Source organism: Acartia tonsa, chromosome 2 (genome assembly GCF_053477335.1).
Source record: "Acartia tonsa isolate MP-2025a chromosome 2, ASM5347733v1, whole genome shotgun sequence".
NCBI lineage: Eukaryota > Metazoa > Arthropoda > Copepoda > Calanoida > Acartiidae > Acartia > Acartia tonsa.
Genome location: NC_137261.1, coordinates 44565632 through 44593425, shown reverse-complemented (window position 1 = coordinate 44593425; position 27794 = coordinate 44565632). Strand labels below are relative to the sequence as shown.

At 32.0% G+C, this 27794-nt stretch overlaps 2 protein-coding genes and 1 long non-coding RNA gene across 3 annotated transcripts in view; 2 read left to right on the top strand and 1 right to left on the bottom strand.

The window, feature by feature from the left end:
- LOC145312573 (uncharacterized) overlaps positions 1-18225 on the top strand; it is a 40341-nt gene extending 22116 nt beyond the window's left edge. The window contains exons 13-28 of the mRNA XM_080151828.1: positions 2043-2167; positions 2361-2500; positions 2677-2807; positions 3371-3497; positions 4088-4192; positions 4372-4570; positions 5133-5256; positions 6935-7028; positions 7424-7580; positions 8288-8418; positions 11606-11698; positions 13932-14066; positions 14504-14612; positions 14902-15005; positions 16194-16267; positions 18129-18225. Of these exons, the coding sequence (XP_080007954.1) occupies positions 2043-2167; positions 2361-2500; positions 2677-2807; positions 3371-3497; positions 4088-4192; positions 4372-4570; positions 5133-5256; positions 6935-7028; positions 7424-7580; positions 8288-8418; positions 11606-11698; positions 13932-14066; positions 14504-14612; positions 14902-15005; positions 16194-16267; positions 18129-18225 (1945 nt within the window). The remainder of the gene's footprint in view (positions 1-2042; positions 2168-2360; positions 2501-2676; positions 2808-3370; positions 3498-4087; positions 4193-4371; positions 4571-5132; positions 5257-6934; positions 7029-7423; positions 7581-8287; positions 8419-11605; positions 11699-13931; positions 14067-14503; positions 14613-14901; positions 15006-16193; positions 16268-18128) is intronic.
- LOC145312817 (uncharacterized) lies at positions 57-1136 on the bottom strand. Its single transcript, XR_013877132.1, has 6 exons — positions 1014-1136; positions 842-927; positions 696-753; positions 554-614; positions 355-418; positions 57-200 (listed from the first exon to the last, which is right to left on the bottom strand). It is a non-coding gene; the product is annotated as an uncharacterized LOC145312817 (long non-coding RNA).
- A 960-nt stretch (positions 18226-19185) lies between the features above and the next one.
- Positions 19186-27794, top strand: part of Mlh1 (DNA mismatch repair ATPase Mlh1) — a 49301-nt gene continuing 40692 nt past the window's right edge. Inside the window, exons 1-4 of the mRNA XM_080151016.1 lie at positions 19186-19907; positions 20555-20614; positions 23452-23532; positions 23926-24012. Coding sequence (XP_080007142.1) covers positions 19863-19907; positions 20555-20614; positions 23452-23532; positions 23926-24012 — 273 coding nt within the window. The 5' untranslated portion in view covers positions 19186-19862. The remainder of the gene's footprint in view (positions 19908-20554; positions 20615-23451; positions 23533-23925; positions 24013-27794) is intronic.

Below are 27794 nucleotides of genomic sequence, written 5' to 3'. Positions count from 1 at the left end.
AACATTACTTTTTTGTACAAAAATGTTAAAAACTCTTGTACAAAGATATTGTGCAACCTGGGAATTTGTAGGAGGGTTGCATCCGCCCTGCTTCAGCAGGCAGCTCCGGTGGACAAGGAACAGGCATGGTTAACATTGTCTGTGGACAGCATTTTAACTTTGAAATAGAAGAAGAACATCTCAGCTATGCTTTCACAAAACTAAAAAAAGAATTTATGTTTTGTAAAAGGATAATATAAAAATTAAAATATAAAATTTTAAAAGAATAGATGATAAAATAAATTTGTAAAGTATAACACTATGGAATAAACTTGGAGCTTAAAACATAAAATACATATACAATAATAAATTTACCTCTGGGGGTATATTAAGTTGCCTGGGTTGGTAATTTTACTCAAACACACTGCGCTCGTAATGACTAAAAAGGAAAAGAGCATGCAGTTATTAAAAAAAGAATTTTTTAAAAGATTAAATATTTTTTTTCTTTTCTTTTTATTAAAATTTAACTGTCTCTGGGTATTTGAATTTGAATTTTTCTTTATTAAATATTTACCAGAGAAGGGTAAGAAGGCTGCTATGCCAACATAAAATATCAGGTACAGCACAACAAACATCTAAATTGAACAATATGTTTAGGCTAAGATTTTAATGATATAAAATTAATGATAAAAAATACATTTTTATTTGATTATTACCTAATAGGTACACAGTTAACAATTATTTGACCAGCTTTTCAGGTACACAGCTTGTAGTCTAAATATTGATTTCTTTTTAAGGACACAGTAACAAATTATTAAAAAGTTTATAAATGTTCTTTTAGGTAGGTATTATAGGTAGTTACCTTGATTCTTATGCAACCAAGCACTTCTTGCAATAAGATAGATTAATTTAATGCAGCTACACAATCTTTCATATGGCAGTCACATTCTGAATTGATAACAAAATTTGATAATTGTTCAATTGAATTAAAAATTAAGGAATTTTGTATTACAATTTTTTATAAGAAAGCTTACTTTTCATTTTCCTCCTTGGTCTTGAGCCAGCTATGGAACATGAGGTGGCTACACGGAGTTAAAAATTGAATTATCTTTCTGAAATGGTTTGATAAGTTTTAAAATTTTGCTTAATATTTTTTGTAATTTAACAGAAAGAAAGAAAATATATTAAATAATTTTACTATAACATCTTCATTAGGCTATAAAAGTTTTCCGGAATTTTAATAAATATAATAGATTTGAAATCTGCATAAAATTTTAAGGATTTTTTATAAAATTCGTTTTTTATATAATTCATTATTTAAAAGCGCAAATCCAATTTTAGTTAATAAATTTTGACCAATAGGATAGGTGGATTGGAAACTACCTGTGCTCTAATTGGTTGAATGATGTACGTCACTTAAGCTTCTCCAATCAGAGCGCAGATAGTTTTCAATCCACCAATCACAGATGTCAAAATTATTTAACTTAATTTGTATTTGCGCTTATAGATAAAGAATTATACAAAAAACGAATTTTATAAAAATTCCTTAAAGTTTTATGCAGATTTCAAATCTATTATATTTATTAAAATTCCAGAAAACTTTTATAGCCTAAACTTCATGGTACAGGCAGAGTTACAGGTACAGATGAATAGTTGACCAGGAGGGGTGCTCGTTTTCTTTCCTTAACATTGAAACATTTAGGTTTGTGGCTTAGCCAGCACAGAAATAATATTAAAAATAAGACACCGAGAAAGTTATATCTACTTACCATTGATTGTTTGATGAACCATAGTTTATTCGTGGTTAGTCGTCACCTACTGTAATAATGTGGTGTATCAATTTATTTGCCCCTAGAGGTCATCAAGGGGAGGGGAAAGTCGGCCTTCCTATACAATTTTTTCAGTCTTGATTTTTTCTTGGGAGGGTTTAGTAATCCTCCCTGAAATGGTTTTAAACTTGTGTTTGGACCTTTTGCTAATCAGGCAATCTTACGTCACTAAACCAAAATTTCCAATATTACTAGTTAGAGTTATATTTATTATTTTATGACAACATTTATAGGGACTGGGAGCACTAATCAACCATCCGCAACTGTTACAGGTTCAAATCCCACCCAAAGAGATACAGGGCGGGATATCAGCCTCGAAGGAAGAGTTGTCCCGGAATTTTTACCACAGAAAGAAAGAGGTATACCATTTTTTTGCGTTTTAAGGGTATTCTTTATTTTTTTTTTCTTGAATAAATTCTTTTGGGATTGTTAAATTTCCAGAAGCTTTTTTGTCAAGAAAAACCTTTAGGTCCAAAGACACGCACCCTGCCCTTTTTATTTAAGGAATTGTAACTATTTTATAGAATAATAAAGTTCGTTTTCATTTTCAAGGTCCAGAGCAACTGTTCCCCCAATCTCCGCCCACCAAACTACCCAGGGAAGCTTCTATTGTCCCCGAAGAGTCCTCCCTCCTTCCTGGGGATGAAACTGATTATAAATCTCCGCCCATTTCAAGACCATCTTCAAATCAGGAAATTTTCTTTGTTTTTAAAAATTAAAGGATCATGCACTAGTGGGATAAAATATTAGTATCTAGAGGCCTCTAGGGGCGAACTTTAAAGAGGAGAATTTGACTTTGTTGCTGCGCTTTCAATGAACTCAATTATCATTGTTACTTATATGTTTTGTCTAACAAAGAAATCCGCAGAATACTTTTGAATTTGCCCCTGACGTGAAACTTCCAAGAAAAATGATAATTTCTGTGGAGAACATTAGGATGCTTCATAATTATTCTAATATTGTTCTCTGGTATGAATACCCTCATCTTTCTAGTTCCAGGTAAGGTGGGATAGATAGATAGATAGATAGATAGATAGATAGACAGACAGACAGACAGACAGACAGACAGACACATCATAAACAACATTAAAAACGATAAAAAGCCATGACTTTGAGTAAGAGAGGTAAGAGGACTGAAAAATATAAGTGGTACCCAAAGTTTAATAACATTCTCCCATTTGTTAGCTTAATTTTTTTTTATAAATGATATTAAAACTTGAATCAGTTGTTAAAACTGTCAGTGTTTAGGTATACTTTTCAATTTTAAGTTTAAATCTAGAGAAGGTTTAATTTTGTTTATCATATTATAATTAAGGATACCTAAGTTTTCCCAATATCGCAGTTTCTTAATAGTTCTAAACATGTTCGTTGTCTTTGGGGACCCTTATTAAAACTCCATTGGGATGTATAAACTATGAGTGTCCAAACTTTTGTACCAATTTTTAAAACCTTACAAAATTGGTAAGTTTGGGATGTAAAATGTCTATCCATTTATCGTACATTGTCTTATCCCTTAAAATCTCTTTTGGATTTTAAAGTTATTACAGATTAATATCTTTTAGAATAACAACAGAAGTGACAAGAGCGCCCGCAGGGGAACTTGTTCCTATCACTGATGGTAGCATGGAATATAACTTCATGTCGAGTCAAGTCCAGCTAACAGCTGTTTTTATGGAATATAAACTTAAGGAAATTCTTTGAGATAAATATTTTAATTGTTTCTTATCAATCTATTACTCTATAAACACTTTGTTAAAGTTAAAATGAAATTTAAGCAGACAAACACTTTTTTTTATTTATACGTTCCATTTAACGACGTTCAGTGACGAAATTTTTCGACAATTTATTTTTTAGAACGCCAACTTTATCCTAAGAAATTCGCCTGCTCATATTTAATTTTTGTGACATGCTTCTCGTTATTAAATACTATATAGAGAAGAAATTTTTACTCGATATAATTTACCCAAGAAAAGCTGTATCCCTAGAAACGCGACTATTCACATATTTCCTTTTTTGTCAAAATCTGTAAATATTTCAACCATGCACTAACGTCTAACATGGCTGTATTGTTCTTGTTATCCTATTGGCTGGTTTAGAGAGTGTGTCTCTAGATTATCTCTATTGTCCATATAAGTAGTGGCACTGTGTCACAACGTAAAAGAACTTTAGTTTACAAGGTTTTTTTATATGTTAACTTCAAATTCTGTGCTACTTATTGACTCAAATATCTTGTTTTTGAGGCATTTTCTTTTTTTGAATCAAAGATTGTAACTTAATAGATAAATGTGATATCCTTTGTTGGAGTTAACCAGCAACAAGTTGGAGTTTGTACTCTTGGGTTAGATCAAGTTCTTTACCTACAGGCTGATAACAATAGCGTTAAGGTAGGTTATTTCATTATGTAATAAGGTTTTTGTGGTTAAGATCTCGCTCGCTAGTCCCCTAAGTTTAATTATAACATTTTTTTTATTCGTTGGTTTAACAATATTGGGGACATTTATCGAATTTTGATTGGGTAGTTCATTAGCTGAATGTGATATTATGAATTATTATTTATATTCAGAGAAAGAAAGAAGAGCTAACAATAGTATCTGACAAAGGAGTTGTAGGTTATCTCAACCTATCATTATCCCTACAAACATTTTCTCCACGTCAGTCTCCAAGAAATAACCAGCAACGCAGTTCCCCGCCCTCCAGGAAATCTTTGGAGCAATCACTGAGCTTTGGATCCACCAATAACTACAAAGCTTCCAAGAAAACAGGTAAACTTAATAGCTACTTATCAAATCGTTAAAGACAGATTTCAACGGATATTTAAATTTTAAAAAATATTTATTAAAATCAGTTTTGTTAGACCCAAGGGGCCGACGGTCCAGGCTAACAAACTATTGATTTTTATTTTATTATTAGTAGAAAATTGCCTGTAATATGATGCTTTACATGATTTTTCAGTATGGCTGAGAACTGGTTCTAATCCAGCGGATACTAATCGGTTTTGAAGCCATACTGGAAAAGATATTAAATTGATAAAAGAGGAATATAGTGCATTTAACAGGTTAAGAAATTTTTTGTAGGAAATATTATAATCAAAACAATCGATTTATTATTACTTGGATATTGCACTAGATTTTCTTGTACTCTGAGCTTTTTAAATTAACGATACCTCCCATCCTCCACCTTGCAAGCTAAGTTCACAATAAATTTTCCCGTGTCATTGTATCCAGGTATATCCTATATCCATTAAAAAAAATTAATTTTACCAAACTACCCATTACATAAAATTGAATGTACTACAAAGGCAATAAATTGATTATTTTTACTAAGTAAATCCAAGTCAACCTCTGCAAAGCAAAGAAAACGTGAATGTAAGTGAACAAATACACCAACAAAGAAGACAAACATCCAAAGAACAAAATACTAGTTCTCATAGCAGAGCTATTAAAGATAGGTATTTTTTCCAGTACTTCAAAACCGGTTATTCCCTCCCGGGAATCAAAAACATTTCTCAGCCATACTGAAAAATAATGTATAGTTTCGTATCACAGACAATGTTCCACAAATATTAAATAAGAATCATAAAACGGGTTTTAGTGTTATGATACCTATTCATTTTAATATTCTTGGAAAGCTGTCTTTAATACGCTGCGATAAATAACTATTACATTTGACATAAACCTAGGGAAATTATCAGTTTTCGAACCTTCAACAACATTGTACATTTTTAAGATTGATCTTATAGCTTTACCTGCAAATTGTTATCATAGAAATCAAAGTATTATAAAAGACTCTTTACATATTAAAAAAAATTTAATATATCTCTTAAAACAAACTAAACAAGGATGGCAAAGGGATTTAAAGGGCAGATTCTTAGTGGTCATAAATAATTAAGGGGGAAATCACGAATCCATTTACGTATGCGTTTTATATGTTATAATATTTATATTTTGTAGCATAAATTACAGACCGACGGACTTGATGATGACTGGTTTAGGAAATCTTCACAAAAATCAGAAGTATATGTTTAATAGCAGCCAAGAAAGTCACATTTCCCACATAGCGTTACGGACTGACAGAGTATAGCAACCTGTTATTTTTGCTTCGGTTTCATGTAGTAGACTATTAATCTTTGCTTGTAGTCATTTTGATCTTTACTTGTTCTGTAAATATAAGAGCTTTGTGTTTGTGACGCATGTGATGGTAACAAATTACATGGCTCTCTCTGTGTAAAGATTTGTTCCCAGATTTCTTGAGAATAGCAGTTCAATTTTCCCCCACAGGGCGTTGCGTGGGTCGGAGATATTTCCTTGATGATGGTAGCTTAGATGTTAATCTTGGGGTTCTGGAGAAGCTTGATCTTCATTTCTTAGTGTGTTAGCTATCCTTCCACAGTAAGGTACACTAATTATAGCCTCAACTTGGTGTCTGCTTGATAGGCTTGTTTTCCGCTCTTATCTCAGATTGGGTTGGTTGGTTAGTTAAGGGACTTTTGCCGTTAGGGGACTTTTTCCGTCATAGACTTGTTTAGCCTGTTTTGGTCACCACCTTTTTTGGCCACCCTAATTATAATTGTATATTAATTTTTCATTGGTTAAAAAGTTTAGTCTGAAATTAAAAAGAAAGCTCAATTGAATTTCATTTGATTTTACAGTGCATATATTTTAGACATTTTAGAGACAATTATTTTCATTTTAGAGTACTAATATAAACATACATTTTCTGCTGTTAAGGGGAGTAGGTTAAAAGGGGAATAAAAGATGGAATAAATACTTTAGTAAATACAAATTATAATCGGTGGCATGTAGAGACTCTTCTTTGTAGACTTAATAGATACTGTAGACTTGACTCTTTCTCTAATCAGATTCTCTTTGCCACTTAAACTCAGTTAATACTGTTGACAGGATTCATATCTCATCGGCTTCGTCCCTATTTCTTGCTAGAGTATTCCAATTTCTTCACCCCTTTTTCTATCTTCACCCCAATTTATTAATTCTTGGACTTGTGTAGCTCAACTGTTCCCAAACGTGTCTAAAATAACAATATTTATGACACACACGTTACACAGAGAAAGTTAATTAAATTATGGAGTAGCTTCGCTAATAAAACCATAATTATATTCATAATTGAAGGTTATTGGAAATGGAAATATTGGCTCAAGTTGCTAAAGAGCTTGAGACTTGGAAGTTGAATGAACAAAAGAAATTCAAAGAAGATTTAGCAAAAGTAAGTTATTACTTCATTATTGGAACTTAGCTATAAGAACTTGAAACATTGGAGCGAATAGCAGCGGAAAACGCCTCTTAAAGCGCGTTTCGTCGTATTTTCACATTAGTTTTTAATAGGTTTTTTTTAAGTTTGGTTAGATGTTTGCCCCGTAGTTTTAGAGCCCCACAGGGGCTAGAAATACAAAATCTACTGTGAAAAAACAACGTAACGCCCCTTAAGAGGCGTTGTCACGCGAAAGGGGTCTATACCCAACTTTGTCTAGCATTTTATACTTTAAATTACTTTAAAGTTAAATTAACTGCCCACTGTCTTTTCCCTATGTCGCTGCGTATTTTTATTTCACTATCCGCGGAAAGCTGTCTATAATATGATGCAATGAATATCTGTTGTAGAAAGAATCCCAGCAAATGAGTTTGTTGGGTCGTGAGTGGCAGGACCGAGAGAAGGCCCGGGTGGAGGAGTACAACATCAGGCTCGAGTCCCTCCGCAACAAAGAACAACAGCTACAGACAAGGATGGAACAAGCAGATAACAGAGAAAAAGAATTAGGTGATGAGATATTTTATTTTAATCACTAATGTCTTCAGGGATAAGACAAAGAAAGATAAAGGGGGGGGGGGGCGAAAGTGACACTTTTTGAAACCAAAACTAAAAGTCAAAGGAACTCAACTAAAAAAAGAGTTACAGGTCTGAGATTTTGAATGGCAGTTGCTCTATAGGGGTACAATATGGAACTGTGAAGAAACGGCGGCGCAACCGCCGAAAACCGCCGAGGAAAGGCAAAAAAACATTCGGCGGGAAACGGCGGTTTTCGGCGGTTGCGCCGCCGTTTCTTCACAGTTCCATATTGTACCCCTATAAAGCAACTGCCATGCAAAATCTCAGACATGTAACGCTTTTTTTAGTTGAGTTCCTTTGTTGACTTTTAGTTTTGGTTTCGCCCCCCCCCCTTTATATACTTCCCAAATGATGATAAACAAAATAACCATTGCTGTAGATTAGAATTATTGGTTTAAAGATAGGGCACTTCTAGTTTGGAACCAACTGACAACCAATTATTATTAATTTAAGTACCCATTTTTTTATCCAACGAATAAGATAAAGCCCAACATCTCTACAATCAAGTCTTAAAATATAAGTATGTCCTTATTAGAATTTAAGCATTTTTATTCCAATTTACAACGAATTTAAGTTTAGCTTTCTAAATAAAATACTATTTGGCTTCGCTTTTATAGATGTTATTAACCTTGTTTTAGATGCCATGAAGAAATCGTTGGAAGAGGATCAGTCTAAATTGAAACAGGGCAAACTTGACACTATTCAGAAGTTGAGAAAAGACCTGAAGGCCAAAGAAACTGAGGCTAGCCAAAAAGATTCAGAATTACAGGCGAGTTACTTTTTTATAATATTTATTACCCTATGTTAGTTGATAGGTTTGGACACTGCCAGTTTAACCAACCAATCAAGACTTATTAGAAGATTTTAAGTTTGCTTGATTAGTTGAATTGTTTTTCTCTATTAGTCTTAATTTTCAAAAGGGTAATTTTATTCATTGTAATTATGATGTTCATTAATTTATCGTCCATAATCCTATCCAGTAATCTAGATTTTAGTTTTAATAGATATATTTGTAAATGGATATATGTATTATTACTTTGATCTACTACTTTTTATGTTCTTTAATTAAGTGCAACTCGCCGCGGGCTAAAGTAAGGATTCTCACTTTTCCCCATCCCCGGCCCTCCCTTCCTTCTGGATGAACGAACACTCGAATAAATGAGTTACATGTTAGCAAGTCAAATTGATTACATTTTTTCACATGTCATAATATCAACGTATATTATACATTATACATTAGTCTGTCCCAAAATCAGGCTACTTTTTTATTTATGCCTAATTCAATGTGCGGTTCTTCGAACTTTGTAACCACTGCCTATACAGGCATTCTAAGCTAAAAATTTTGTTTCTACGATAAAAACTGATTTCGTCAGACTGATTTCCATTTTCACTATCATAATAAACATAAGGTTTCGTGATTTTAATTTTAAAAATACTAATTTAATCACATAAAATAAGTTTAGAGTTAAAAATCCACCAGTAACCCTTATTTTACGTTTCTCATGTCTGTATTATGCATAGGACAAATACAATGCCTCTCTGAAATGCATGAATACTGAATAGTTCTTGTTTTTAGATATTAAATACCTTAGCTTATTGGAGCATTAAATCAATGAGGGTTGGGTGTCAAATAAAGCTGAAAACTACCTAAAGATTTATATAAGGATTCAATGAAAAGCACAACCGAATTTATATTGATTCAGGGATCATTTAAATCAGACAAACAAATACTGCTTTATATTTACAATGGCAAAGCAACTAGTGAAAAAAAAAACTAAAACTTAAGAAACAAAAGTTTTTATTTTTTAAATGAGCATAAAAAAACTATTGAAAAATTAAATTAAGTAATGTTAAAGACATAAACAAATAATAAATCACTGGTAACAAACAAAAATAGGTAAATTTTCAATTTTTATGTGTGAATTCCGACTAAGGATAAAATATGTTATGTTCTGTAAGTAAACTGTTGGTTAAAGCCATTGAAATCAATAATAATACCTAATTTTAATGAGATTATTCTATGCCAATGAAAGTTCTTAAAAATATTGTCCACGCTTTTTGCATTGCTTGAATAAAAAACATAAAAAATTCTATCCTTAGTCATTAAATTCGGCAAAAGTTTTCTATGTTTTTTGGCAGATATTATATAACACTGCCGATTTTCTTCATTTTTTGTACAATCAATGAAATCCTAAAAAAGGGAATATAAGATATTTAGTCCAATTGTTCCAAATTCATATTTGTTATAATGTTACTTATATTCTTGCCTGAATTAGTTTAATTTTTCTTTCTGCATAGTCATTTACAGTTTTTAAATTGATAACAAAATTTTGAAACTCCAAATAAGTTGGAAATTTTTTCCAGTCACTTTAAAAGTCCATTTTTTTACATGCTTATATTTATAAATTTTACAACAAATTGACTTTTAATTTTGTCTAGACTTAAACATTTATATTCTGGTTATTCAGTACAGACACAACAAATTTTAATGTTCATTTGTTCTACCGTTTTATAGCTTCGCTTTTAATGATATTGTCATACTTGTTTTCAAACATAAATAGCCCAGCTATTTTCCATATTGTTAGAATTTCTGCCACCAAACACATTTCACTTTTGTTACAACTGTCACCTGATCCACATGTCAGCGAAGTTGATTTAGTTTTAGATGTACAACCAACTAGATCAGCTGGATTTAAATATCTTTTACATTTTGTGCTATTTTTTTGCATTCAATTACAAAGAGATATCTATTCAAACATCCTTTACAAGGGGTAATTGGTTTTTTGGCAAAGATTCACTAGGACAAAGGCCGAGCCCTTGTTTTGCCCACTGGTTTCTTGTCTTGTTCATTATTATCTTTAAAAATAACGTTAACACATAAATTATTATATACAAATTTTAAATGCAGGCGGAGAAATAGCAAGCAAGGAAATTTTGGATATAAAAAGACAGTGTTAGAAAGTGTTTTCCAGTATGGCTCAGAAACCGATTAATTTCCGCTGGATTAGAAACGTTTCTAAGCCATACTGAAAAATCACGTATAAAAGCTCAGTGTCGATAAATAATTTTTCAAATATGGAGTCAAAACCGATTAATGTCCGCTGGATAAGTACCAGTTTTCATCCCTTCTGAAAAATCATTTATAGCAGCGTATTACAGACAATTTTCCAAGAATAATAAAGTAAAAAAAACATACAATTAATACCAGTTTTGTTAGACTATCAGGACTAACAAAACTAGTTGTAATCTTATAATTTTTCAATTTAATATTGGCGAAAAACTGTTTATAAAATGATGCAATAAATTACTATCACAGAAAGTATAAGTTGGAATTTAACTTCATTTGAAAATGAGTTTGTTTAAAATGTGTATAAGTACGGACTTTGTAGTAACGATTATAGAGTTGCTACTGTTTCTAATTTGAACTGTTATATTATAGGAAATTTAAAATTAAACAGAAAATTATAAAAGGTATAAATTAATGATAAAGATATCCGTTATGCACGGACGGACATACAGACCGTAATTATAGAAAAGTTTTACTTTTTAAAAGAATATTATCTTATAGGTTATTTAATACATAAGGCTGTTTCATTATTATCACAAATTTCTAAGTTTTATATTAAAAATGCTAGGGTTTAAGAAAGAAATTTTAATGAAAACAAAATATTGTTGTATTTATTTACTTTAATTTGTCTGTTTGTTTACAATTGTACGACTCGTACGCATGCGAAAAAGCATTAAATTATAAAAAAGTCGTCGTTGTTCATGGAAATTAGAAAAACAAAATCTTAATAGTAAAATGCATTTTTTGTAATAGAATTATATTGTTTTAAAATTTCTTTTAATAAAAGTTATTTTATAAATGATGTATTATGATTAAATCACGCCCGCATATCGTAATATGAATTAGGCCTTATTCTGGGCCAATCTATTATACAACTATTTATTTGTAGATTACCAAAGAGAAGTTGAAAAGTGTCGAACAAGAGTTGAACAGAATCAAGAATGAAAAGGAGAAGAAAAAAGACTTACACGCAAGTCTGCAGGTAAGTCTTTAGATTGTTAAGCCTATTTTTCAGTCACTCCCGACTAGGTAATTTCAAAAAAAAAAATTTTTGGTCGCGGTTCAAATACCTGTTCTATACATAAAAATAAGCAATACTATGAATTTTTTTGGTTCTATCTTGATTCTAAGTGGTAGAAGGTAAAATCAAAATTTTTCGAAAATACGCGAAGAATGAATCTTTAAACCTGAACATTAAGGTTATCGGTTACCGGTCTTTAGGCTGTCCTAAGGGCACCGGTTTATCATTTTAGACTATAAGTTCAAACGGTAACCGCCTTTCATTTGCCTTGCCATTTCTAAAAAGATATAGAACACCTTTCTGGCCCATCTGTGGTCTGAGATCTGAAAAATTTGTCAAACGACAGATCCCTTTGTACTCTAAAGTCATGTATCGAGAACTGAAAAACATCAAAGTTTCAAACTAGTTTTTAAGACAATTACTCTAGAATTGGCCACAGATGAGCTAGAAAAATGTTCTTTAGCATTTTAAAAATGGCATTGGATTCTACTAGGAGGTACCATTTGAACATATATTATGAAACGCCATGAAAGGTGGCATTAAAGTCGAGAACTGAATATATTTTAAGATTCTTGGATTTTGGTAATTATTGGGTTAGTATATTGGCCATAGAATCAGTTATAGGTGTCCAAATCATTTCCAAAGGTGTTTTTGTTGTCAGGGTAATATGCTGGGTCAGATATGGTATGACCTCCCTGTAAAAGATAGAGTATGTCAGTTAGTATTTACTAAGACATTTATCCATAAGTATCTGTATTCCTTTTTTAAAGATATTTCAATTTTGAAGCGTTTTACAGCAATTCTTACAAAAAAAACGAAATTGGCAAATTATTGCAAATTTTCATCAAACAAGGATGACAACAACCATAAAAGCGAAGCTCCAAACTGGTAGGACAAACGAACATAAACACTTATTGAGTGTCAGAATTGAATAAGCAGAATACAAATGTATAAGTTGAAAAAAATAGTACATTGTTGCAAAACTGCTTAAATACAGGATACTGTTTTTTAAGGACATACTTAAATTTTTAGAACTTGATTAGAGACATGTTTTACTTATAAAATTGTACCTTGTTGTAATAGGAATCAGTATTCCAAAAATCAGATGAAAAGGATATTTACATCATATAAAAATGGATATACGGACATTTTGGTAACATTTATAGAGTTGCTACGCTTCCAAAATCATACTTTACTGTTATATGAATCATTATGTCTAAATTAACTGTCTTGGAAAGATCCTAATTTTTGCAAGACTTTTGCCCTTCTGGTGTAAGTTGGGTGAGAAATAGACTTTCAGCCCATAAAGTTTTCTCTTTGTTATGATAATAGCTCTCTATAGACATATTAACAACAAAGATTGGTCTACTGTCTTTAGCTCTCCAGGCAGACCTGGCAAAGTCAAAACTTGGATTTTGAAGGCGAAGGTGAAACATTGAAATTTTTTTGGTTACCCGTCTTCAGGGTACGAATTTTAGACTAGGCATCCTTTAATGTTATCTCCTACTCACAATATGACCTTTCTCAAACACCTTAAACACCATTCTAGCCCAACTCTAGCGGGATAAGAGCACCTGTGCCAGCAGGCAGGTTGAAAGATGGACTTTTCGAGCTCCATGGTTTCAATCCTTCAATGGAGCCTTGGTAACACTTTTTTCAGATCTCAGCTCACAGAAGGGCCAGAAAGACGCTCTTTAGCTTTTTAGAAATGGCAAGAAGAATGAAAGGCAGTTGCCATTTGAACTTATAGTCTAAAATTACTTTAAGTTGCCTTTAGGGCAGCCCAAAGACGGGTAACCAAGAACCTCGATGTTTTAGATAATTCGCGTATTGGCAAAAAAATGCAAAATCACCTTCTACCACTAAGAATGCTTCTAGAAAGCTAAAATTGCATATATAAGCTTATATTTATGCATAGAACAGGTATTTGTACCGCGACCTTTGATTTTCTTCATTTGGTTACATTATGAAATTACCTACTCCCGACCCAATCGAATACAGAGCCCATAATTTTTTAAACCAACGATTGAGAGAATGTGTTAATAAAGAACAATGAGAACAAGTATAATTTACAGTTCACTCCTCAATTTTGAGGTACCCCAATTTTTTTAACACACTAATATTGAGGTCCCTACTTTAGCTATGAAAGGACCAAATCATATTAATACAAGATTAAATCTAACTATTTATTAAGACTGAGCTACGCAAATCAAAGGACGATGTAATAAAACTTGAGACCCAATTAGAGATTAGAACTAAAGAGCTGCAACTAATGGAGACACAGAAGAATAATCTTTTCAAAGAAAATCAGGATTTAAAATCAGAACAGGTAAGTCATCCTTATCCTTATTTGCTCCAGCTAACACTTTCATATTAATCTTTTAATATATTTAGGTATAGAATTTAGAAATTTACTGTAGATTTTGGTAGTCCGAATTTATTTTTTTTCCTGTCATTTATATCATATTATTACTAATGGCTAAGCCTCAGCCTTCTATGGGCACTTGAATGATGGTGGGGGAGAGGGGGGGGGGAGGAGGGAATCGATCTTCCACTAAAATTTTTTTTTTGGGGGGGGAGGGTGGAATGGATATTTTTTCCAGAGGTACCCTTCCCTAAAATAGTGATAAACCTTTCTTTGGCTTTTAAAACACCCACTGGAAAAAAGAACCATTATGGTCCTGCGGTTGGCGAGATCTTAAGCTACACACAGATGGAAGTCAATCATTCTATTACTTTTATATAAGGATAATATAATTTTTTTAGCAAACTCGAATGTCAGAACTGCTGAACCATCTAAAATTAAACAAGGATGAACCTGTCCTAATGCAAGGTGGCCTACAACCAGTCCAGAATCAAAAATACCAAGAACAAGGTAGTTTTTTTCAATATGTCATAGTTTCAATAGTCTAGCTTTCTCAATGATCTTAATTAGTCATATGATGATAAATTGATGAAAACTCTTTAGTAACCTATAAAAGTTTTAAGAAAAATTATAGGTAAAAGTTTTTAATCCAACGAATGAGATAACATGTCTATGATTAACTCGTGACTAATAGGCTTAAGATTTTCTAAAACTATGAAGTTAGAATCCTATCTTATTAGGTACAATTTTTTATTCACAAAAAACTCAATTACTTTCATAGATCCTATTACAATTTTAGGACCTGGATTAGTGAGTTCTGGTACAAGCCCGCGGCTACCAACATCAGGAAGATCAGGAGCCACGTCTGCTAGAAGTTCTAATTCACGGACACCTGATACTCAGGCATGTCACTTTTTTTTACGTAGCGCAGTTTCTCTATAAATAGTGTGTCCGTCTCAACGTAAAGTTATTTTTTACCAGTTTGTTTTATTCTACTTAATTTTCGTAATTTTACTAACTACATATTTATTTTAGCTAAGCTATTTTTAACTGTCAATGCTTCGCAAGTTATTGATTGTCCTAGTTTGTTTAAAATGACACATTAAAGTAAAAGAATAGAGTGGTCACTAGCTATATGTAAGGGGGGGGGGGAAGTTTTGACACATTTGCGTAAACAGGGAGTATAGGCTTTATCTTTGGACTGAGAGTATAGGTTATTAGGGATAAAATCATTTTTATATGATGAATTTTCCCAAGTTTTAAGATTTTTTGGATAGGCCTCCAGGTTCCGGAGCTCCAGGCCTCCAGGTCCTCTCTGTACAGGTAAAAATGAAAAAAAAAAAATTTTTTTGAAGAGTTAGAAGTCAACTTATGAAACAAAATATGCGTTTTTTTCTTCAAATATGTGAATAACATTCAAAAATATGCATATTTTGTTTCATAGGTTGACTTCTAACTCTTCAAAAAAAAAATTATTTTTTTAATTTTTACCTGTACAGAGAGGACCTGGAGCTCCGGAACCTGGAGGCCTATCCAAAAAATCTTAAAACTTGGGAAAATTTATCATATAAGAATGATTTTATCCCTAATAACCTATCCTCTCAGTCCAAAGATAAAGCCTATACTCCCTGTTTACGCAAATGTGTCAAAACTTCCCCCCCCCCTTACCCACGAGGTGCGGTCCCTGTGCCGACTTTCAAATAAGCCAATAGCGTTGAAAATATAAACACAATTATACTAATACATTTATAAATGACACCTTGTAACCGAGTGCTTCTTATGTCCTAATTGATTATGATTATATTTTAATAATACCATAATATTTTATCTTGCCTCTTTGGTTGATAAGACATTGTTTCATTAACAAGTGGGTACGCCCTTAGCTTCTATGGGCTTTTAAAATCAAAATTAGAAAATGGGACAGTAAAATTATGTAAAACCATCATGTTAAATCTTTTTAAAATCGATAACTCATAATCGGTTCATTTGTTAACGAATTCTTAACGCTACAGACAAAAACCTCACTTCTTATTTTATAATAGGAAACAACAAATAAATACTTATTCATTTAATTGCAAGTATCTTTTCTAGATTGAAATGAGAATTCCAGTATCTTCAAACAGTCCACCACCAACATCAGCTAGATCCAAACCTACCACCCCAAGGTAGATATTTGCAGAGATAGAGGGGACAATGGGCTGTTTATTACACTAGTCCAAAGTCCTATATCAACGTTTTCTTATTCGTCGGCTTAACAACTTTGGGGACCTTAGTGAAATTGATTGGTTGGTTAATAAAGTTGAATGTTCGAACGTTTCAACCACTAATTTTATTCAACAGTAAAGGTAATTTTGTGTATCATCATTGGGGATGTTCATCAATTTATCAGCCATTAACTTATCCCTTTAGTACCTTCCTTGAGATCTTTGTAATTGCTTTAAGCAATAATAATTACTTGTAGAATAAATGATAATGTAAGGGGGGGGGGGGGTGTTTTAATGCAACCATCTCGTAATCAGTGAGGAAATGGCACTTAGAATTCGAATTTCGATCTTAAATTTTGCATGAGTAATCATTGGTAGGTCTATTTCCCCTAAATCGAACAAAAAGTTGAAAAAGTAACGGCTAACGGCTCAGCCGTTTCGCCGTTTTTTGGCTCTTTTTGGGGCAAATCTGCCATAAATCATGAAGGAATCAACTTTTTGAAACATATTTTTGCTTTAAATCATGTGAAATGATACAAAAAAAATATTTTTTAATTTCTAGTACCAGCAACTAGCGTTTGAAAACGTTTTGGAGCAGCAAAGAGTATTATGTGGAGATAAGTTTTGTGATGATTTGCCTTGAAAATATTTTTAAAATGGCTAAACGGCTGAGCCGCCAGCCGTTAGCCGTTACTTTTCCAACTTTTTGTTCAATTTAGGGAAAATAGACCTACCAAGGATTACTCATGCAAAATTTCAGATCAAAATTCGAATTCTAAGTGCCATTTGCTCACTGATTACGAGATGGTTGCATTAACCCCCCCCCCCCCCTTCATTACATAATACTTAAATTAAATCTGTTATTTATATAAGAACAATGTGTGTTGATTTCTCTGCTGTAAGCGTGTTTCTATTTGAATACGCGTTGATCTAAAGAGAGAAACTTGTATGGAAAGAAAAGGGTCATTGGACTGTAAATTTCCTTTCAATTATTAAGGAAATCTACAGAAGGGGTATTTTGTTAGGAATGTACATCAGTATATCGTCCATTGTCTTATCCTCTTAAAACCCTGGAAACTAACATTATATATAATTTTTTTGATAGACGAACATATAATATCGTTTTATAAAACTTAAAGAGGGACAGTTCTTGTAAGCCAAAGTTCTAGGCATTTTTTAAATGACATTTTATGTACAATGAAAATTTTGAAAGAATTTGAATGCTAATGTTAGAAACTTTGAAATTAAACTACGTGGCCTAGAAACAAAATTATAAGCTTATTTTTGTCATAAATTTAGATTGCCAGTAACTAATTATATATTTGCAATAAAAATACCCATTTTTATATTCAAAATCATTAAAAAGAATAAGTTTAACTTGCGTTGTACCGAGAAGGCTGAATCAGCTTAGCAACCAATCACAGCTGAGCTTGCAGAAGTTTTCCCCTTTGTTTCCGCTATGATTTTAGTTTAAAAATGCAATTTAAATTGAATTGTTTTCATAGATTTTTACTATGAAATGTGGTGTTTTTATTGTAAAAATGTAATCGGTTACCGGCAATCTAAATTTCTGACAAAGATAAGGTTATAATTTTGTGTCTATGCGATGTAATTTAATATTGTTTTTTCTTTTATGAGCATCGGAAATCTTTCAAAATTTCCATTGTTTATAAAATGCTTTTTTGAAATGCCTAGAACTTTTTTGTTATTGAAGCTGAAGGCTTTAAATTTGAGGTATTGGGTCTACTTGTGGCAGTCTTTCAGCAGTTTAAGCGTGGTATTTCTTGCAGGCGTCCTTTAAATAACTATTGTTGTTTCTCAGAGAGGTGCAGATATTGCGGGATGTGCAGAGACTGGAGCGAGACAGAGACATGATGATTCGGGCTGGATACCCTCAGGAACATAGTTTTCATATTTGATATGATGATTCCTTGGATGATTATACATTACATGTAATTATCGACGTGTCTCTACGCAAGTCTAAACTAATAAGTATGCTAAATATCATGTTTTGAAGCTTTTTTTTAGATTTTAAGTGATAGAATAATAGCATCCTCAACTTTCAAAATTTTAATCAAGAGTTCTTACCAATGGTTTCACTAAAATCTATTTTTGTACCACCGATCCTCCTTCCCCTTTTTATAAGAAAAAATTGCTTTAGCTTACATACAACTATTATCGATCAAGGAATATGAAAATGTGTTTGCTTCAGGATGATGACGTCATAAGGATGTTTGAAGAAAAAATATCGGCATTGTACGTGCAACTCAAAAATAACGCGGAAAAAGATGATCAATAATAAAATTGTGGAAAAAGAAATATGCCTCGAGAAGAAACTTATGAACCTTCGCATATCAAGAAATTAAATAAATAATGAAATTCTGCAGTAGATGCCTACTTATTAGTTCATTTTATTATTTAAATACCTAATTTATATCTATATAAGGGACTTTTTTAATGGAAGCTAAAGATCTCGAATTTGGTTGGTCGTATTAATTTGATTTTGGGGGTTCTTTTGTAGTACATCTTATATGGTGGTTCTAGGCTATTTTAGATGCTTGGGGGCGCATCCGTTAGTAAGATATAAAGTAATAATATATTTTCTATTTTTCTAAGAATTTTCTATTCTTTATAACATATGACGAAGAGAGAAAAAAACTTTGAAGAATGCATTTTTTTGGTTAGAATCGCAGCAACTTGGCATAAGGCAATGTTAAGCAAATTAATCAACTGTAATTTTCTTGTAAACTTCTTAAAAATGGTACCTAAACGAAGATGATTTAAAAATTACTTTAGAAAATTTAGCTTCTATTATTTTTTGTATGTTATTTAACTAAGTATTTCATCTCAAATAACAAAATTTTATTGTTGTCTGCACTTCTTATGAACAAACATATCTTTGTTTCCTTGATGATTCCACTCTTGATTTGTGTGAAGTAAATTTTGGATGAGAACCGGTTCCTATCCACCGGATTTGAATAAATACGAGAAATTATTTTGTATTTAATGTAGTGTCTTATGTTTAGATAAATACCTATAAAATGATTTGATTTAAAATTAATATATTTTTATTATTTGACTTTTAAGTAGAAGCTTTTATTTTTAATTCTGATATTACAGACTACGATTGCAAGTATCTTAATAGTATATTATTTTTTGATACTTTTTTGTATTACCGTTTTTAGAGTCTTTAATTTAAGCTTATAAGATTAAAATACTTTTAATATATTAAAACTTAAATGCAAGTAAAATGAATTAGAATACCTCGAAACAATAAATCCAATATGAAATTTTTATACAAAAAAAAATAGAAGTACAAAAGTATTTAAAGTGCCAACACAATTATAGCATACTACTTATCATGTAATAAATTTTGCATTAATTTTGCTCATGGTTAATTTTAAATGCTAAATATATTTCATTAGAAATAACATTTCACAATGTTTATGGATAAAATTACTTGTTTTATGTAAAAATATGACAAATAAAGTTTTAATTTGTTATTTTATTACCTATTTAACTATTGTCAAGTTTAAAATTTCAGATAATTACTAGAATGGGGTCAAAAAGTGATCCTGGTGTTATAAAGAAGTTGGACGAGGTAAATAATCCGGCGTTATTCTTTTCCTTTACTTCAAAGTAGTAAGTTGCAGGGAAGGAGGGGACATTAGACTGTTAATTACACTAGTCTCCAAAGTTTCATAATATCGTTCTCTTATTCATTGGTTAAAGAACTTTTAGGACTTTTTGATTGCATTTGATTTCTTATTCATTGGTTAAAAAACTTTTAGGACTTTTTGATTGCATTTTGATTGTTGGTTCATTAAGTTGAGAGCCCAAACGTTTCAACCACCTATTGTAATTTACATAAAGGGTAATATTGTGCATAATCGGCCATTATCTTATCCCTTTAGATCCCTAAGTGTATTTGTTTCTGTGAGGCTATGGGGGTTGATACTCGTTACATAAGCTTTAGTTGGAGAAAAATAGCTCTATTATTGGGTTGTCCTACTTCACACTAAAATAGACTAAAACCTGCGTTTAATTTAAAGAAACTTCATGTAGTCAAATTAGTCAGGCGGTTTTTGAGATTATTGGTTTATGTATATAAATTACATGCATATAAAGGTGTATAACTGATCTTAGGCATCCTGTTATCTTCAGGTATATTAACTACCGTTCAATATCGTATTATTTAAAACTAGAATTATCAATCATTCTACGGTTAAAAAATACATCTTGATTTAGGTTGTTGTGAATAGGATAGCCGCCGGCGAGGTTATTCAACGTCCTGCTAATGCACTAAAGGTTAGTACGATAGAATCATTTTTAGATAACAGGTTTTAAATACAGAGTAGATTCGCAAACTCAAAAATCAGGCGGTTTCCTCATTCCCTAATATTGCTTATGAACCTTAAACGAGTCTTCTTAATAAAACATATTTTGATGCTTATCAAAATTTTTAGTTTAAATCAAATTTTTCTGATATAGAAATAGATTGAAATGTACATAATATTTTTGTTGTATATCTCATTGTATTTAAGTTACTACTTTAAATTACTGCGGTTTGACAATAAACCAGAAAATCTATTTAATTTACGGACGTAAGTCATAGAGTAGCTGTGCTTCTAAAATACATTTTGTCTAGGTATTTTTTACTATGTTTTTAAAAAGATTATTTTGTGTGTGTATGATATGAAGCTAATAAAACATGACCAACCACATAAATGGAATGTAAAAGATGTGGCGGTATATTTAGATAATCTTTAATATTTTGGTGTTACGTTAATGTAACAAATAAAATCTAAGGAGACTACTGATGGGCTTTTGTTGCCCTATTCATATTGAGATTAATTTAGAAGTAGAAGTAATATTTTCTACTTTTCTAGCCTCGGAAAAATGGACTTAATTCATCCCAAACCATTACAAATCTTCCCAGAAAAATATAAACCATTCCGGACCAGCAATTTTCGAGATCCTTAGCTTGAGACAAAATTTCCTATTTTATGTTATCGGAAGTATTAATTTATAATTAGTGTATAAAAACAGATAGTTAAATTTGTTTATAGAACACAGATCATGAATAGAAATGTTCGCAAATGAATCTGCAAATTGATGTCCATGCGAATCAGCAAAAAAATATATATATATTTTAGCCACAATTACATGCTTAATTATTCTGTTAAAGGGTCCAAGGAGAGTACCATAGACTAAAATTACAATTGTACCAAGTTTTATAAACACGTTTTTTTAATCATTGGCTGAATAAAAACTATGGGGACTTTTGATTGATTGGAACAATCTAGCAGTGTGCAAACTTAACCACCAATTTTGGTAATTATTTTCAGTAATTTGTGTACATCAAAACTTATGCCTTATTATTACAAATTAGTTAAAGTAACCAGCATAAGAAAACCAATTATTGAATAAAGAATCCCTTTTAAAAGTTCTAACAAAATGAGTAGCATCTTTTTACGAGCTAATGCATTCCTCCGTTTATTATTTTGCTATCATTTCAAATTAATGATAGCAGTAAAATCTATATTTATTTTTCCAGTTATGTTAAGATCTTGCAAAAGAATCGAAAATTACCAGAAAAGCTAGGTATTTTGCCAAGATATTTGGTGCTTTCAAACATAGAGCCTTTTGAGCATTGATAATCCCTTCCCCCTTATTTTTTTTTATTAAATTGAAAATAAGTTGGAGAGGAAATTTTTTCCTATGGCTAACCCCTGTGGAAACCTAACCCAACGGTGTCCTAACCCTGCAAGGCTACTCAGTACCTTATATAACCTAACTTATCAGTGCTCCACAACACGGTACTTTGTGTAGAAGCATCAGATATTTTGTTATATTATGTAAACATCTGATGAATCTTGTATTTATATATTCGGACCACATTTTCTCAGTGTATATAACAGAGATTATTAGTTAAAGAGTGGTGATAATTTTTCAGTATGGCTCAGAAACGGATATAATCAAGCGGATGTTAATCGGTTTGAAGCCATACTAGACTGGAATACAAAATTATAAATTTTCAATTTACTATCCACAGTAAGATGTCTTTAATACGATACGATAGATAACTATTAAAGTGCCTCTTACAGGCATGTTAGCCATTGCATTGTTTGTTTTATAATACCAGGTATAAAACTTGAAAATTTCTAGAATCAAATAAATAGAACAATGTATCCTTAACGAATATGTCTAATGTATATACTGTTTATATTTTGCACGTGTATGTAAGGTAATTGAACAAGCCTTGTTAGTATCTCTCTAAAATTAGGTCAATCTTCATTGCTGGAAATGTTTTAAAAAGTAAAGCTTTTATATAATTATCGTCTGTCTTAAAGTCGGTGATCCGGTAACGAATAACTCTTATTCTTTCTATAAGAATGTTAGAATTGTCGGTTTCGTGACTCCCCCTCTTAAGAGGCGTTTTGGAGAAAAGCATTGTTTTACTAAGTTTAAGCTGGTCCTAATATTTATAGGATAATTCATAGATTTTGAGTAACCTTTATATCAAAACATTATAAACTTATAAACTGACTAAGCTTAATTTGCTTGATTCCAGTGGCATACACACAGATTGGGGCTAAACTACGAAAGGCAGACCTTCCAAATTTCGATTTTTAGGGGGTTGTTGAAACGCCACTGCTTGATTCGACAGTTTCTTTTTGAACTATTTTTAAAGATCATTCGCTTAAAATGCCTTGTAGAGCACTGGGGGTGGCCTCGCAGGTTTAGGGTTTGTCATGACAAAGAAAAGTCAGAGAGAGATAATATGTAAATAAAAAATTAAAGAAAATCACAAAACATCTAAATGGCTGTTTTATGTCTTTGGAAGCATGACTGAAAGACAGACGGACAAAACAATTTGAAGACTAGATGCACATATCTCATATGAATCATCATTAAAATTTCAACTGTCTATCTTTTATAGCAGCTGTTAATATCACATGTCCCCTATTTACAAACTTACTGACTGACGGACGAAGTGAATTATACAGTATCTTCGCTCTTAAAAGGACGACAGCATCTTCATTAGCAGCCTAGGAAATTATATTTTCCTATAGCGTTACAACAACGGACAGACAAATATAGAGTAGCTAAAAGGTAACTTGCTAAAAAAGTAACTTGTATAGGAAATGTTGGAGAACAGCCTGGATGCTAAAAGTAATCAGATAACAGTTACAGTCAAGTCTGGAGGCCTTAAAATGCTCCAGGTATTACAAAAAAAAACACATATCCTTTTATGCGTTATACATTTTCCTTGCCTGACAGAATAGTTCCCTATGATTTTATAAAAAAAAAAGGAATCAAAGATATCTAAAAAAGGACTTCAAAATGTTGCCTTGTTTGCTATATCTTCAATATTTTCAATGAAAACTTTAAGATGAAATACCTCAAATCCATCATTTTTGCATTGACAAGCCTCGATCCCGACACTCTCTTGACAGCAAGAGCCACCTTATCATTTACGCTAACACCTCGGATTATTCCTAGCATTATAAATACGAGTACTTTTCTGTACTACAGGGTTTTTCGAAAAAAATGCGTTTTTTTGGTTTTTGGGAAAAACCAGTTATCATATCACTGAAATAGTTATCCTTGTTTAGATAAGTGATAATGGTACAGGTATTCGTCAGGAAGACCTTGGTATTGTAGCTGAACGCTTTACCACGAGCAAATTAAGAGATTTTAAGGTTAGTAGCAGAATTTTATTTGTTTTGTTCATTGTACTTCTTACAAGGAATCTTTAAGAACTTACCAAAGCAAAATAAGCTAAAAACAAGGATAAGTAAAACTAAAAAGCGATGAACAAAAACATAAATTGACAAGCAGGCAAAGTGAATCAAGCATATGTTCACCAATAACTCCAGCTGTCTAATTTAAATAGCAGCCAAGAAAATAACATTTCCCCTACAGTATAAGGACGGACCGAAAAAAAGGAATGTAGAGTAGCTTCGCTACAAAAAAAAGTTTGCACTAAAGATATAGAAGCTAATAGATAGTAATAAAAGAATATATTACTTATTTGTTTCACAATCACATGTAAAAAACGTATTCAACGTGTTAAAAAGTAATCTATGAAGAGCATCTATAAAGCCCTCTTCAAATTTCTTCCTCAAAGATTTCTAAAGGTTAACAGAATAATGGAGTTAAATTAGAGTCGTTAGTGTTAGATTTTAATTAGTTAAGAAATTGTGAAAAGGAAGTTGAGTAGAAATAAGGGCATTTCAGTCCAAATTTGCCACGGTGTGCAGGGAAATTAACGGACGACAAAATTGAAGTGCATTTAATGAGTTGAGGTTCTTGGAGTAGTAAACCTTAAAACATTTTTGACGGGTAGGATGATTATTGGTTTGCAAGAAATAAAAATATCATCAAAATTATCGTAATGAAGTCATTAATGAAAATTTTTGACACTTCTATTTAGCCTGTATAGTGTGCAAACAAAAAACCTCAACGTTTATAAATTTACGAATAAGAGAACATGTTTCTAAAACTTTTATTTACCCCCCCCCCCCCATTCCTTGCAACTAACACTCTAAGATATAATATATCTTCTGAACAAAACTGGACTTTTAAGTTGTTAGGGATGAAAAGACCAATTTTTTTGGCATCCTTAAATAAAATTTGAATTTTCTCTACAATTTATTGGTCAGGTGGAAAGATGGACTCTAAAGATTTACAAACTTCATTTTAAAATCACATTTTCAATTGAGGAAAAAGTTTGTGTGTGTTTGTGTGTGTGTGTGTGTGTGTGTGATGGCCATGCAAAGGTGGCAAGGTCGTTGTTTATAGAAAACAACTTTAAAGTAAAAGACAATAGCTTTAAAATCAAGACTGTAGTAGGATGAGAAAGTCCAATATTCCAAAAAATTGCAAATAAGATTTTAACTCGCATAGAATTAACTATAGATTTGTTGTCAAATTTTAGTTTAGATTTTCACTACACCATGTAAACTCTGACAAGGGCAAGCTAAAGATAAATTTCCCACTTTAAAAAAATCATTATAAAAAATATCACAATTATCTCAGAATAACACAAATCAGGGGACATTTAACTAAATGGGTTTTATGAAGACTCGTTTGTTGACTCAACAATCAATTAATAAATTTTTCGCTCATTGTCTTATCTCTTAAGACCCCTAAGAAAAATCACACATTTCTTCGTTCGTTGTTTTTTGAGAAAAAAATTAGTCAAATGTTTTGTACTATTCAAAAAAACATTAAATACCTACGGCTAAAAGTACATAAAATCTCAAACAAATGGCTGAAAAAAAATATTTTTTTAAAGTGATGCTACCAGAAAAGAACTAGGATGGATGTGTGGGCAGTCAGAAGGCAAGGGCACATTTCTGCATAGTTACACTCATGGGAATGGGGGTAATATCCATCAAATTACATTTATATAAAGGATTTAAACAAAAATGTTGGCGGTTTAAATTTATATTAAATGTTATCTTTCTAAAAAGATATGATATTTAAAGGACTAATCTATATGAAAATGCTACCTTTATTTTGAATTTTTGAAAAGTTTTTTTGGCCCTTTGGGGGATTTCTAACCCTCCAGAGCTCTCCTAATCTTACTTAATGTAACCTTAATATAAATAATTCTTAAAATAAAGTTTGTTTCTAAAACTTGCTGATTTATTTTTCTTGATAAAAACCAATTTTGTACCTACACCTAAGTAAAATTATATTTTAATGCAATAAAACACAGTTATCCTTAGTTTTAGTTTGTTATAAATGTAACTTTTAAAATTCTGTTAAAAGATCAATAGCTGACCTACAGTTAATATGTTTTTCATCTAAAACTTGACATTTCTAATCGTAACAACTAACCCATTATTACCTACTAGCGGCTTTGCCCTAGCCTCTTGGGGCAAAAAAAAATTAAGGTGCTTCGTCTTCTTAAAAAAACTTGAGGGGATTTTTTGTTTTTTTAGAGGGTTGGGTGGTGCCCCCCTAAGTAAATAGCTTAAAACCACCACAGGACCAGTAGGTATATTCCCTGAAGAGTAGAATCCAATCGGTTTAGTGGTTACCGAGATCTTAAGAGACAGACGGACAGACAGATATCATTCTACTTTGTATTAAGAGGTAATTAAAACAAAAATTAAGTACCCCCACTAAGGTAACCCCACTACTTTCTGTTAAAAAAAATTAAGTAACCCCACTAAGGTGCCCCCACTACTTTCTATTAAAAAAAAAAAAAAAAAAAAAAATGTGGGTGGATTTTTTTGTTTTTGGGGGGGTTGGGGGTGTCCCACCCCCCAAGAAAATAGCCTAAAATCACCACAGGAACAGTAGGTATATAACCTGAAGAGTAGAATCCGATCGGTTCAGTGGTTACTGAGATCTTAAGGGACAGACAGACGGACAGACATCAAGCTACTTTGTATTATAGATTACCTAATTGGGCCGGGATTATTTTTCTATTTCAAGTGATCATCTAGAGAACACAAGGGCTTGTAATGGGATGCAATACTCTACGCCCTTTGGTGGAATTAGATTAAGTAACATTCAGCAGACAACCAACTCTTTGATTTCATGTCCTTTGTCTGAGAAGTCCTAACTGTGCATGGTAATGAGTTGGGCCTGTTTATGGGACAAGGCATTTCCCATACTCTTAACTATTCATGTCTCGCACCTGACATAGCATCAGTAGGAACATTTTTTACCAACTTTTGTTATTATGCTGTGTCTGGCTGAGATTCAAACTTATCAGGTGTCCTATGAATAGCGAATGCGCAAAATTTACTAAATCCGTTCATTAGTTTTACCCTTTCTGAAATTGTGTGGATATTCCATCCAATTGAATTGGAGTTCATGAATTTAAAAAGTTTTCCCTATTTCCTGAAAGCATCACCCTCAAGCTCAGGATAGCTCAGCTCCCTGGATCTTAAGGGATGAGACAATGGACGATAAATTGGTTTACATCCCCAATTATGAGAAACAACAGTACCCCTTTTGTACATCAAAAGTTTTGGTTAACACGGTGGGATTTTAATATTTTGGAAAGAACCTACAAATATTATTAAATGCACCACCTAAAATAATTAAGCTAACGAATAAGATAAACATAGTAATAAAACTTTGGGTACTAATGTAATTTATATTCCAATGTCCCCTCCCTCCCTGGGGATAGCTGAGCCCTGAGCCTCAACAATCAAGTTTATGCATCCCATACTCATTTATTGGCTATATTTTCAAATTCAAGCATAGGTAGGTACTGTTGATGCTTCCCAGGCAAAATTAATTGGTGTCTATAAAATTTTGCTTTTTTAAAAATGACAAACAATCCTTTTACTAAAGTAACGTTTGTTTGTCTGTGTGTTTGTACCAAAGGATCTCGCTAACCGCTGAACCGATCGGGTTCTCCTTAACAGGGTAGCTTCTCATAGGTTCCGGGAAGGTTTATAACTATTTTGAGGGAGGGTACCTCCACCCTCCAATGAGAAATCATGAATAATCGAAT